The following is a 12,730-nucleotide window of genomic DNA, read 5'->3' on the forward strand; positions in this document are numbered from 1 at the left end:
AGTGCTGTCTGGAGCAGAGAGTGGAGCAGCTCCGTCCCCACTGACATGGATCCACATAAGGGCACTGCCAGCAGCCTCCCTGTGCCGCCCCATTCCTAAAGGCCCAGAGCTGCCTTCAGCTGCTTCTCCATCAGGGTCCCTTCACCACTGCCATCAGACAAGAGGAGACAACACTTCAGGCTGAATTCTGCACTCACCTTTCTGCAACTTCCGTGCAAAGCCCCCAATTGCTGCTACTGCTGTGGGACCTGCACACACAGGGCGGCACGGGAGGTTCTGGAAGGCATCTCATTGCACTGCATCACATCTCATCTCAACTCACTGCATCTCAGCCACGGCCAAAACAGCCTTTTTGCACACAGAACAGCCATCTCCACTGTCAGTCCTGGGCTGTGGCACTGCGTGTTGCCAGATGTGAGGGGCAGAAGGACAGAGCAATGTCTCCCTCCCCGCGTTACCCAGAAGCCCCCAGCCGAGCACAGCCCTGCAGGGCCCCCAGGGTCCCAGCAACTACAGCAGGAGTACCTCCAGCCCTGCTGCCTCACCGCACACTGCCCGCGTTTGGAGGATTCCACTCCCACATCCATCCGAATGCAAGAGCCCTTCCCAAAGCACACACACGACTACGGCCCCCTGCTGCTGGGCAAACCGCCTCGCGTCCTTCAAGCAACAAACGGCATAAAGAAGGAGACTCAGTTCTCCCTGGCGGAGCCTCACCTCGTTCCACAGAAAGCACCACTCGCCTGTTTTTCCCCACTCGACTTTAATTGACTTGGAGAACCGTCAAATCTTTTTGAAATTTGCGCAAAACCCGAAGGGAAGCAGCGCAGTGCCCTCAGTCACCACATTCTGCCCTGTTACGAAAGCACGCTGCTGGCAGCCTGTCCTGTGCCCGCGCTCAGCAGCGGACATTTGAGGCAGTGCAGAGCAGGAATGCTTAACAGAAGCACGACTGCACTTATTCAGTCGGTCTTTTATTAGAAAAGTATTTCTCAAAGGACATGTGAGCATACAAAAGAATGCCCTCACCTCCTCAGAAGCCGCAGTTCACATCTGAGATGGGATGTTTTGTCACATACGGAAATTACCGATGAGCTTTTGGTAGAAGGATCTGATCTATGTTTTCCCCCAAATGAGCAGAGGAGGGCAGGGGCTGAGCCGGGCCGTCGCTCCCCGCGCAGCTCACGGGAGAGGGGCAGACCCAGGCACAAACCCGCATTGCAGAGCTGCTCCAGAAGCGTTTTAGAAACCGCTTTCAGTTAAAAGGTAAACAGAAAAAAAGCACATTCATTGATAAGAGTGCACGTACGCGCACGTAAAAGAACGCGAGCTGCTGCCAACACCACCCCAGCGAGCGCTCTGACACCTCTAACAGTACCGGGATCTGCACAAGAAAGGGCTTCTGCCCCGAGCACCAGGGAGCGCAAAGCACAAAACCAAACACGGGAGGGCTGATGTTTGAGCTAGCCGCGAACAAACAGCCGGGCAGCTGGCAGCGCCGGGACAGACCGCTGCCGGTCCGCCACACCGCCAGCTCGGCTCCGAGCTGAGCCACCTCCAGCCCCGAGCACCGCCCCGACGGCACCAACCTGAGGGAGCCGCGCGGTTCTGGTTTACCTTCGGGCTCTGCCGAGCCTCCGTCGGAGCCGCGCTCCCTGCGGGCAGAAGTGCCGAGCGGACGGACGGGGGCGGCGGGTGCAGCCCGGCCCCGCGGGCTGACGTGAGCCGGAGCTGCGGCCCGGCGGTGCGGGCGGCCGGGGGCCGAGGGCCGGGGTCCAGGTGTCCGTTGCGGAGCCGCAGCCCCCTCGGCCCCTCCCGGCCGTCGGGCCAATAGCGGCTCGGATCGGCTCGACTCGGCTCGGCCCCCCGCTCCGCCCCGCACGCTGCTCTCCGAGAGCCGCGCCCCGCAGCGCCGGGCTCGGGTCACCGCTTCGGGTGCCCCGCGTGCTGTGCGCCGGGACGGGCTGAGGGCTGTCTGCGGGAGGCTGGAGGGTAACGCGGGGGTAGAGCGCGGGGGATACGAAATAAAAAGCTGTATTTAGTGTATATCGCCCGAGGGAGAGATTTGTTTGTGGCAAATGGAAGGAAGGAGGGTGGGAGGTCGGGAAGCAGCAGGCTGAGAGGAGCAGAGCTAAGATAGGTACGAGGAGGAGAACGCGGACACTGAGGGCTGATGGACGGGAGGGACAGGAGGGACGGGGATTTGGTTCCGGGAAGGGGGCAGGGGCAGCCCGGGGGCAGGGGTGGAAGTTGGCAGCGCGGGGGCACGGCCGGGTAAGGGGCGCGCTCGGAGTTCCGCGGTCAGAGCCGGGCAGCGTCGCCTGGGCGGCCCCGGGGGAACGGTGACGGTCAGTGGAAAAAACAGCTCGGCTCCGAGGAGGATTTCAAGCATTTTCCACTCATTTCCCCATGCAGACCGAGAAGGGGGGGGAGGGAGCGGTGGAGAATCAGCGAGGCGGGAACTCTCCCAGAGACGCCGAGTTAAGAGCGACGGGGACGGCGCTCGGCACAGAGCCGCTCACACCGGGACGGCCGCCGGCCGCGACCCGGGCGATCGCTGGGAGGAGCGGAAGATGCGCGCCGCACCCCCGGAGCGGAGCGATGAATGGGCCGCATTCACAGCCGGCGGTATTTATAGATCCCAGAGCACGGCCGAGGGCCGCCCGCACAACGAGCCCACTGTGCGCGGGCACGCGGTGCGCCCACAGCCGGCAAAGGGTCCGCGCTGCGCCCGTGCGGGGGGGGATGGAGCGCCGGGTAACAGCGAGCGGGATGTGGGGACAGGGGCAGCCCGGAGCGGAGCTTGGGCGCACCGGGGAGGATCGGAAGGCGGCCAGCCAGGCCCTTTTAGACCGCCCGGGGCCGATCCCGCACCCGGTCCTGAGCAGCAGTGTGTGCAGCCCAAGGCACGGAGCTGCCATAAGGCACGGCAGGGCAACGGCTGCTGCTGCCCACGCTGCAGCCCGGCCTGCTGTCTCCTCAAAATCCCCCCCTCTGGGCTGGGGGCGGTGGGACGACCGGCCTCACCGTGAGCCAGTGCCACAGCTACAGCTAATCTGCGTTTTGAAAGGTGGATCACACTGACAGACAGTCTGGAGTGGATCAATAATTGGCACCCTGAGGGACCTGCTATACTATTCCACAGTACCTGAGCACGTCTCAGGCCTGCAAACCTTCCCAGGAATCAGCCCAGCGAGCAAAAAGCAACACATGGATATGGTGCTGGCAAGAGCAATTTAAAATAAAGCACTGAAAAGCCCCAAACTGGGATATCCCTCAGAATGGGAAAATGACACTGCGATGGCATGGTGAACTGCAGCCCTCCTGGCACTGTGCAGCACAGCCTGGCTGGGTGGGAAGGCAGAACAACAAATAAACTGGGAGGGAAAGAGGGGGAAAAAAGCAGCGATTCCATAGGAGATGCATCCTCACTCCCTCTGCCCACCCACCACGAGAAGAGCACTGTGCATCCACAACAAACACATCCTGAGCAGCCCTGCGCTGCCATTGTCTGCTCCTCTTTTTCCAACAACCAAAGTAAACAGCGCAGAGAAAAAACACCAAAATTCTTCTTCAGGTGTGTCAATAAAAACTGACCACAGAAACGGGCAGAGCAGGAGCGGGTGCCCTGGGGTAAGCTCACAAGCACACACTCGAGGGATTCTCGCTCTGCTGATGTTTCACTCACGTTTCATGATTTTCCACTGCCACAGACGGGAGGACAGGAGAGCCCTGTGACGTTGCCAGCTCTGCATGAACCAGCTCTGCCCGAACTGAGGGTCTGTGCTGAGCACAGCCTGCACTGCCATGCCTGGAGCAGCCCCATTTGTTTCTGTCTGACTTCAGAACAGTTGTTCACTTCTCTTACATCGCTGCTATAGGAGCTGACGCTGCGCCCCGCAGCCCCCAGAGCTCCGTCTGCACCCAGCACAGCCCTGTACAGCAGAAGTGTCCCCAGACACAGCACAGCCACCCAAGGCCCCACGCTGGAACCAGTGCCAGCATACAGCAGACGCAGTTGCTCTGCTGGAGAACACACAGCTGGGACAGGTGGCCACCAGCACAGGTCAGCCAGTGTTCCTGTTCAAAGAGGCGATGGCACGATGGGGCACCAGGCCCTGCACGGTGCTGGGGACAAATCACTGCTCATGGAGATGGAGTCGGCATTGCACAGCGGGCAGAGCTTCACCAGAACCAAATTCCCCAGCTTGCAGGGGAGGAGGGCGAGAGGGAGGAAAAGAGGAACTCAGAGACGTGCACAACAGCATCATTCATAGGAGCTGATTCCATGTAACAAGGGTCCTGTGTCTGGCCCGGAGCTCAAGGCAATTAAAACAGCAGCCACAGATCTCAGAGAAACAGCAGGAATTTATCTGAGGAATCCGGATTATGTGGCCACTGCTGAACCGGAGCAGAGAGCCTTCAGCTCCCACAAGATAAACGAGCTGGTCAGCAGCGAGCACCCAGCTCCAGCACCCATCCAGCCACTGAGCCGCCTCCCAGGAAGCAGAGCAGCCACAGGAGCTGCCCCTGGCTGTGCACAGATGGCATCAGCAAGAGGGGGCTGAGCGGGGTCCTCTCACCCCACACTCCGCCAGCTCTGCCCTCGCAGCCACGTGCAGAAGCAGCAGAGGTGGGCGCAGGGCTTTGTGAGCAGGTGGTCACCGCAGAAGCTCCCTGCGCCACGTTTGTGCCAGGGGAGGATGCTGACGGGGAAGAAAGCCGAGGACGGTTTATTGTTCCAGAGGTAATGGTGGTGGGTTGCAGAGCTCAGGAAGTGTTTTTCATTCTGGCCCGGTCTCAGGATGCACACACGGGGTTTACCACAATGAGTGAAAACAGACACGATGCTCATTAATCTATGAAAGCCCTCCTGGCTCCAGGCACAGCTGCAGCCCCGGGGCAATTTGCAGGCTGCGGGTCCCCAGAGCAACCTTCAGGACAGCAGCATCAAGCACAGCAGCCTGCACTGGGTGCCCACACGGGGCCGGGGTGCCGCCGTCCTTGGCAAGCACAGCGTGCTCTCACCAAGCATTAACAAACCCTCCTCCAATATGTTCATATCAGCTTAACTCTTAGGAAAACCTCATTTCCTCCCTCACCTGTGACAATCAAAGCCAGCTCTGCAGAATAACTCATATCCACGTGGTGTGCTGTGGGCCACCCCCAAAGAGATCAGCAGCAAAAGCAATTGGTGTCCACTGTAGGTGGGCAGATACGAGATCCAGTTCTGCACACCAGAGCCAGGAGAAAAATTACAGCGGTTCCCTTTTCATGTAGCTCAGAACAAACTGCTTTCGAGGTTGCTATCCACAGGCTGTCATCGCCATCATCTTTAAAACCACTTTTAACAGAGAAGTTTGAAGTGAATACAAAACAATCCCCTTTTCTATGAAAAGTATGGTGGGATCTTTCTTTAGAGAGAGGGGTTTTTTAAGCCATTTTTTTTAAATGGAGAACGTGCCAAGCTCTGAGCATCCCGTTATGGAGCCGTAATGCCCACGGGGGGAGGAACCGCCCCCCCCGGATCCCACTGCAGGATGCTCCCATCCGGGATGCCGGCCCAGCTCAGCTGCTCAGGAAGGAGCCGCGGGCACAGAGAAGCAGCAGATTTGCTTCCCACGGGATGACGCGCGTGCAAACACCGCTACGATCATTGCAGACACCCCCAACCTCACCAGCACTGCGGGCGGCAGCACGGCGTCCCCTCTCCGCACCCGCAGGCACGTCAGCTGCCCCGCGGACAGCGGGCTGAGTCGCCGAATGGGCGCAATTACGCAGCGGGAGGAGGGCGGCCGAAGCCCCTCGGCGCACCTTCGTGCCGCGCTCTGCCCCCCGCACCCCTCCTCACCCCTCCCGCAGCCCCGCCCAGCACACAGCGGCCGCAACGGCCACGAGCTCCGCTGCCCCTCCGGGCGCTGAGCCGCCCCGGGGGCCCCAGCCGAGAGCCCGCAGCGCCCAGAGCCGCCCGGTCCCCGCTGCAGCACCGCACTCGGCCTCCTTCCGTTATCGGCAGGGAAGCAAGGAAGGAAGGAAGGAAGGGGTTCACAGAGCCGCGCTGCCGTGGGGTTCTCCGCTCCAACCCGAGGTTGCCCCGGACGCGGCAGCGCCGGAGCTTCTCCCGGTGCGGCCCCATCCGCGCCGCGCCCCGCGGCACAGCGGCCCCGTCCCGCACTCACCTGCTCGCCCGCGCCTCCCGCAGCCGCACGGCAGCCGCAGCCCCGCGGAGCGCCCGGAGCCCGAGCGCGGCGGCTGCGCCCCGGCCCCGTCCCGGCTGCCGCCCATGGGCCGCGCTCGGCGGAACGCCGCTCCTCCCCGCCGGGATGCCCGCGGCCGGGCGGGGCGCGACGACGCAGCCGCCTCCGCAGCCCCTCCGGGCGGTTCGGGGCCCCTCGTTCCGCCCGCGGCAGATCCGCGTGCAGCGCGCGGCTCGCACGTTCGCACCAAACCTCGCCGGCGGCGCTGCAGGGAAAGCCCTCGGCCCTCCCCGCCCCCCGCAGCCTCCCGTTCCTGCGGCGTTTCCTGCCCCGCTCCGCTCCTGCCGGGAGTGGGCACCGACCCGGGGCTGGAGGCATCCCGGGAGCCAGGAGCATCCCGCTGCCTCCCTGCCTCCTCCCCAGGGAATGGGCGGCGCTCGCTGGGGCACCGAGAACATCGCATCGGGGTTCAGATCCTCGTCGTTAGGAGGAGAAGGAGTTAACCCGGCAGGACCGGCCTGCAAACACCTCGCGCCTTTCCTTTTCCATCTGACCTGTTACGCTTTGAAAAGAACCGCAGCAGCGCTACGGAGCAGCCGCACAGGTTCCGTGTGCGCCACGCATTGCCGCCCCCCTCCACCCCCCCGCCCTCCCCGACAGCACGGCTCCCTCCAGCAGTGCTAATGGACTCCTTCAGACGTTGCAACCATTACCTTCCTTTGCGTTCGTAATGCAGCTCACACGTAAAAACTCCTTCCAAAGAAAAAGCCCCGTGCAGCCAAACCTTCCTTCCAGCTTCCTATGCTCTCATTTTAATTTCAGGGAAGTAACCACGCTCGAACTTCCCTCTCGATCCCTTTGGTCTCAGAGAACACAGAAAGAAACGGCCTTCCTTGCCTGCAGCTTCCTTCCAGCCCGTCCCAATGGCCGCTCGCTGCCACAGGAATTGCTCCTCAGCACGCCAGGCACAGCCGTGCAGCCAGCAGCCCCCCAGCACGGAGCCAACCCTCTCTATAGCAGCAACATTTCCCTCGGTCCTTTGGTGAAAAGCAGCCGAACCCTGATAGGATCCTGCTGCTGAGAGGGGGAATCTGCATTCTGTTAGCTACAGGAAACAGAAAACTTCCAGACCCTGAAAGGAGAGCCCCAGAAGGGCCGGGGGAGGCAATGGGGGATGGGGGGCAGCTTCCTGCAGCAGCCGCTGGATTTCAGTTACAGAACATTTTATGGGCAGGAGGGGAGCAGGGACCAGGAACGGCTCAGCTTCACGGTGCCTCTCTGACAAATACTTTCCTCGCGATCATATATTGGAAAAAGGCAGCTGTGGCCAAATTGCTTTTGATTTTCTTTTAAAGTCCTTTTTTTCTCATGTTATGTTTCCGTGTTGTTCCTCAGCAGCAGCTCCCTGCACTCAGCTCAGCCCCCGCCTGCAGCCTGGGATGGCAGCGGTTCGGTCAGCAGCGTTTGCATTTCTGCTCTAAGAGCAAAACGGCGACAGGAGAGCAAACAGAAAAGGCTGTGCTGTGCTGCAGGGTGAGATACTGCCACAGCCCTTCGCCTGCCCGTATCACTGCCAGACAGGAGCTGCTAAGGAACCAAACTCTCGTGGGGGCCGCTGGTGTTGGAGGAACTCAGGGCAGCAGGCAGTGCGTGAGCAGCACTGAAACAGGCCGCCAGAGCAGTGCAGATGGCATCCAGTGAGCATCCCAGTGCCAGGGGACAAGGGGGACACGAGCAGACCTTGGCTGCGTCCAGAAGCCCCATCACAAAGCCTGACCTGCCTCCAGAGAGAAATTAAAGCAGTATGGAGAAATACACATCAGAGAGCTCAGCCGTGCAAAAATAACCTCCAGGTTCACAAGGAGGCCGGAGAGGAAGTGCTGGAGATTGTCTTGAGCCAGAGCTCTGCGTTGAACATCTGATGGAAGCAGCACAAACTGCAGTTTGACTCACCCTGCCCTGGCAGGGGGGCTCTCAGGGCGCACACTGCCACTTAGGAAGCGCCCCTCCTCTTCTCAGAGGCACTGGGATGGGTCACAGAGGATCTCATCCTGCACACAGCAGAGACCTGGTGAGGGGTGGATGGGAGTGGAGGCTGCAGGAGAAGAGCAGAGGAGCAGAGGAGCAGCACGGCCCCAAGTCTGACCCACAGGCAGGGGAGAGAAGAAGAAACGAAGCCTCTCTTCCATCACATGGCACCCAAAAACAACAGTAATCACATTCGGTTCACTTTTCTACTTCCCACCACTTCAATCACTGCTGCACTGCCGCACTTTCCGCCAGGCAGTGACTTCCCAGTGCCTCATGAGCTCCCGAAACAGGCTGGGCAGGCGATGCTGCCCCGTGTTCTGCATGTGGGGGTGAGCAGCCGTGGCTCCGCGCTCAGAGCACTGATCTGCCCAAACTGCTCAGAGCTGGTTCGTGTACAGCAAGGTCGGGGGGAGGAAGAATAGCTCAGCTGTGACAACACATCAACAAGAGCTAAAATTAGCAGGTTATTCCTGGAGATCCAGATGCTGTGCAAATTCATCCTTACTATTTCACACAGGGGCAAAAGTTCAGCAGAATCCCTCCTTTCTTTTCCTATGATTTCAAGATGCCCATTAGAAGAAGCTCACTTCTCTGTGAAATATCTCAGCATCACCACTGCCTGATACAAGAGTTTTTACAACATTTGAGGATGCTGCCCGCTCACTCCTCACCTCCCAGCAACCAGATTGAGATCACCGCTTGCTGACATTGGCAGAGCGTGCTCCAAAACCCGCTTTTGGAGAGGTCCGCTGCTGCTATCAATAAGATTTTACACGGAGGATGAAATTCTGGCGTGCACGGGTTGTGTGCAAGCCTTTCCTTTCTGCTTCGTGCAGAACAATACGTGGGAAGCGTAGCTAATGTCGGAAAGGAAGCAGGGAGCGAAGGAGCCAACGAGGAGCCGGGCTGCGGGGTCGGTCCGCCGGGCGGATGCCGGCGCGGCTCCCATCGCGTACACGGTGGATAAGCGCCGATCGGCCCCGGCCCTCCTCGCAGAGCGCTGCCAGAACACGGAGGGGCTCCTCCGGGCACCCGGCGCAAAGAGACCGAAAGCCGTCGGTGGAGGCAGTGGGGTCCCTGAGAGCGCGCCGGCCGCTCCCTTCAGAGACCCCCGTCTGCAGGGCGCTCCTGGGAACGGAGGGCAGCACGCGTTGCAGCCGCCCGCCCCACAGTCGAGCCCGGCAGCGCGAGGAAACGGAGCACGGCGCAGCTCCGACCGCACCGCGCCGCATCGGATGGGCACCGCGCTCCGCCGCTGAGCCGCCCGGCCCGGTGCTGCCCCGCGCTGGCGGCCTCCGTCGCTCTGAAAACCAACGCTGCGAGGAAACGCAGCGCCGGCGGGAGCCGGCAGCACAGCCGGGTTCCTTTTGTCCTCGCGGCCCTGCCCAAACCACAGAGAGAAAGTCGGTGCCCAGAAGAACGTTATCTCAGCTTACCTGCATCTTTTTTGTCTTCCAGCCGTGCGAAGCACTGCGAAAAGAAAGAAGAAAGGACGCTCATCATTCTGTTACCTTCTTCATTTTCACATTCGTGGATTCCTACGATTTGTGCTCCTCGTGCAGCTGCACTCAGCCCCACATGCAGTGGTCCCAGGGTCACGGGCAGCAGCACAGGGTGGGCCCCCGGGAGGTGATGTGGGGCTCCGTGTCTGACTCGTGCAGCAGAGGGCAACAAACGCGCTGCACTGCAGCCATGAGCAGGAGGTGAGCGTGGGGCTCCTTGCGAGCACAGCACAGCCTTGGCCACGGCCACGCAAAGGCAGCAGCAGCCCTGGCACGGGTCTGCAATGAGCTGGGGTCATGGGCTCAGCCTCTTTCGCACACATCGTAGGGTTTGGGTGAAAAGCATCACCGCAGTGAGCACAGAACAAGTGCTTCTCTGAGACAAATCCCAGAAGAATGCCTCAGCCACGTGGGCAGGAGCTGCAGCAATCTGCTGCTCTAAGGGCTTCCTCCAGGAGCAGAACTGTGGGAAGGGGCTCTGGTCCCAAGCACTGCCATCCCTTGGGATGCTCTACTGGAGGCACGAGGAACAGCTGGAGCAGAGGGAGAGATCCCAGGACATTCAGACCTGCCTGGGGTGGATGACTGCAGGGTTTGAGTGGTGTGGGGTCATCAGAATGTCTCTCCTTTGCCCGCACACTTTGCCCGTGGAGGCAGTGAGAGTAACAGAGCAGCATCACAGCTGGAAGGAAAGGAGGGGAGGGGGCAAAAGTCCTGTCCTCAGGAGACTCCATCACGCCCTCCCATTCCCTCCATGCTGCCCTCAGCACCTTCTGCTCCCAGCAAACCTTCCACATGGCCACAGCTCCACCTCACTTAACCCCAAGGCTTTAATCCCACTGACAGCCCTGCGCCTTTCTGCCTCTTCCAGAAATCCTTCTGCTCTCAATAGCGGGTAGCTGAGATCACAGGGAGGGAAAAAGGAAAGAATAAAAAGAGAAGGCTGAAGCAGAGCCCTTGGCCTGCAAGAGGCCATCAGCGATGTTCTTACCGCAATGGGAACAAGGAGAGGCCACATCCTCCATCACATCCTCCCAGCTCTGCTGAGCCCAGCACTGCAGGGCAGCACCGCTCTGCTTAACCCTATTTTGGCAGCTTTTCTCTCTCCCCATGGCCAGGAGACAGAAGGGAACCCCATCCCCATCCCCCAGAGCTCATCCACATGGGGCAGAGCACAACTCTCCAAGTGTGGCCACCTCGCACCAAACAGCTCCAGAGCTTCGTCTGCCCGTGTGCCCCTGCATGGAGATGCCCATGGTGGGGGTGAAGCAAGGACATGGGGAGATGAGCAGCAGGGGCTGGGCAGTGAGGACAGGCCCTGTGCAGGGCCCTGCAGTGGGAGTGCAGCTCTGCTGCTCTCAGGTCCCAGGACAGAGCCCTCGGTGCTGAGCTCACAGGGATGCGGGGGGTTAAGGGCGCTGCTGAGCTCTCTGGAGACAGCAGGGACAAGATAGCTAGTAATGCTATTAATGAATTTCACAAATGTCATTTTTAGACTCAACAGACTCAACTATTTTGAGCTTTGCATTGGGAGCCCCAGGGAAGAGCACATTCCACAGGCGCTCAGCATGCAGACCCACGCCTGACAGTCCTGTGTGCAGCACTGTCTGCAGAGCAACTGCAGCGCTTCCTGCAGGCTGACGCTCCCCAAACCCACCCCACCAGCACCTCCAAACCTGCCCGGCAGTGCAGTGACCTCAACACAACAAACGGGCTTTGAGAGGCGTACGCCAAACCCAAGTGAAAAATACCAGCTGCCAAGAGAACAACTGCTGCAGGAAATTAAAAACGCCATGGCCTGCGGTCTGCACTGCTCCCCCACCTCTGCAGCCACCTCCACTGGGTGGTACGGCTGGGGCTGAACCAGAGTGGGTGCTCAGTTTGGCTGGGGGCTCCAGGTGTCATTGCTGCAGCACGGCCATTCACAGCACGGGGCCAGGGAAGGCGTCTGGCTGCGGGTGCTCAGGTAGTGAGAAGGGAGAGATTTGGGCTGTTATCAGAAATAACCGGGAAGCAGCTGCCTTCCGAAGGCATGGCGATGCCTGCCCGGGACAGCAGAGGCACCACTTGTTGCTGCCAGTGATTTGCAAAGGACATGAAGGGAAAGCAGCACCTCTCCCAGGCCCTCTGCTGCCACGTCCTGCCCGGAGCAGAGCCGTGACGGGTGGCAGCCATCCCAGCCCCAGCAGAACGCAAATACACGCGCTCATGCACACACTCATGCACTCGCACACAGCGCCCATCAGCTCAGCACCTTCCCCGCAGGCACGGGCACGACGTCCCCCGCAGCACACACCGAGCACCGTGTGACCCCAGCCCTGTGGGAAGGAATCCAGCGGGGCGTGGGGACGCGCTTTAAACACGCGGCTCCTTACCTTGGCTCTCCTGAAGCACGCCCAGACGAAATCCAGCAGCGGCATGGTGGGCAGCGGGCGCAGCGCGGGCGCTACATGCTGGGGCTGCACCCGGGCAGGGGCTGCGCCCGGCTCAGCGCACCCATGGGCGCCGCACGCAGCGCTGGGCAGCGGCGGCGGAGGCAGGGCCGGCAGTGAGCCCTGCCCGCGGGGCGGGACGCGGATTCAAAGGCTGCACCGTTACGCAGTTGGTCGGGAACGGGCTTGGATTGCAGTTGGAATTCCCTAAAGATTGCGCGTTTTAAAAAGCGGCAGGCTTTCCTTCCTGCCTCCTCAGCGCTGCGTCCCCATTCCCAGGCAGCTGGAAAGAGCGAAGGAAAAGAGAGACCCGCAGGGCAAAGGGAACAGGAGCTCAGTGTCAAAGGCGCACGGAGGGCGCTGGAAACCCAAGCCCAGATGGTTTGCATTTCCCTCCGGCCCCGCTCCAGCTCAGCAGCGGTCGCAGAGCCCGGCGCTCGCAGGCACGGCTCAGAGCTGCGGCCCCAGGTGCCCCCCGGACCCACACAGCTCCGCGCAGTGACCCCCATAGAGAGACAGAGTCACCAATCCCGGCATTTACCGCGCCTCTATTCACAGCTCCTTATCT

General features: G+C 60.8%; 1 protein-coding gene across 1 annotated transcript in view; it reads right to left on the minus strand.

Moving 5' to 3' along the window:
* Nucleotides 1-12,150, minus strand: part of STARD8 (StAR related lipid transfer domain containing 8) — a gene marked incomplete at both ends in the record, with an annotated part of 39,932 nt that extends 27,782 nt beyond the window's left edge. The window contains 2 exons of the mRNA XM_079542009.1: nt 9,665-9,698; nt 12,106-12,150. Coding sequence (XP_079398135.1) covers nt 9,665-9,698; nt 12,106-12,150 — 79 coding nt within the window. The remainder of the gene's footprint in view (nt 1-9,664; nt 9,699-12,105) is intronic.
* Between the last annotated feature and the right edge of the window lie 580 nt (nt 12,151-12,730).

This window comes from Tetrao urogallus (genome assembly GCF_951394365.1).
Source record: "Tetrao urogallus genome assembly, chromosome: 13".
Lineage (NCBI taxonomy): Eukaryota > Metazoa > Chordata > Aves > Galliformes > Phasianidae > Tetrao > Tetrao urogallus.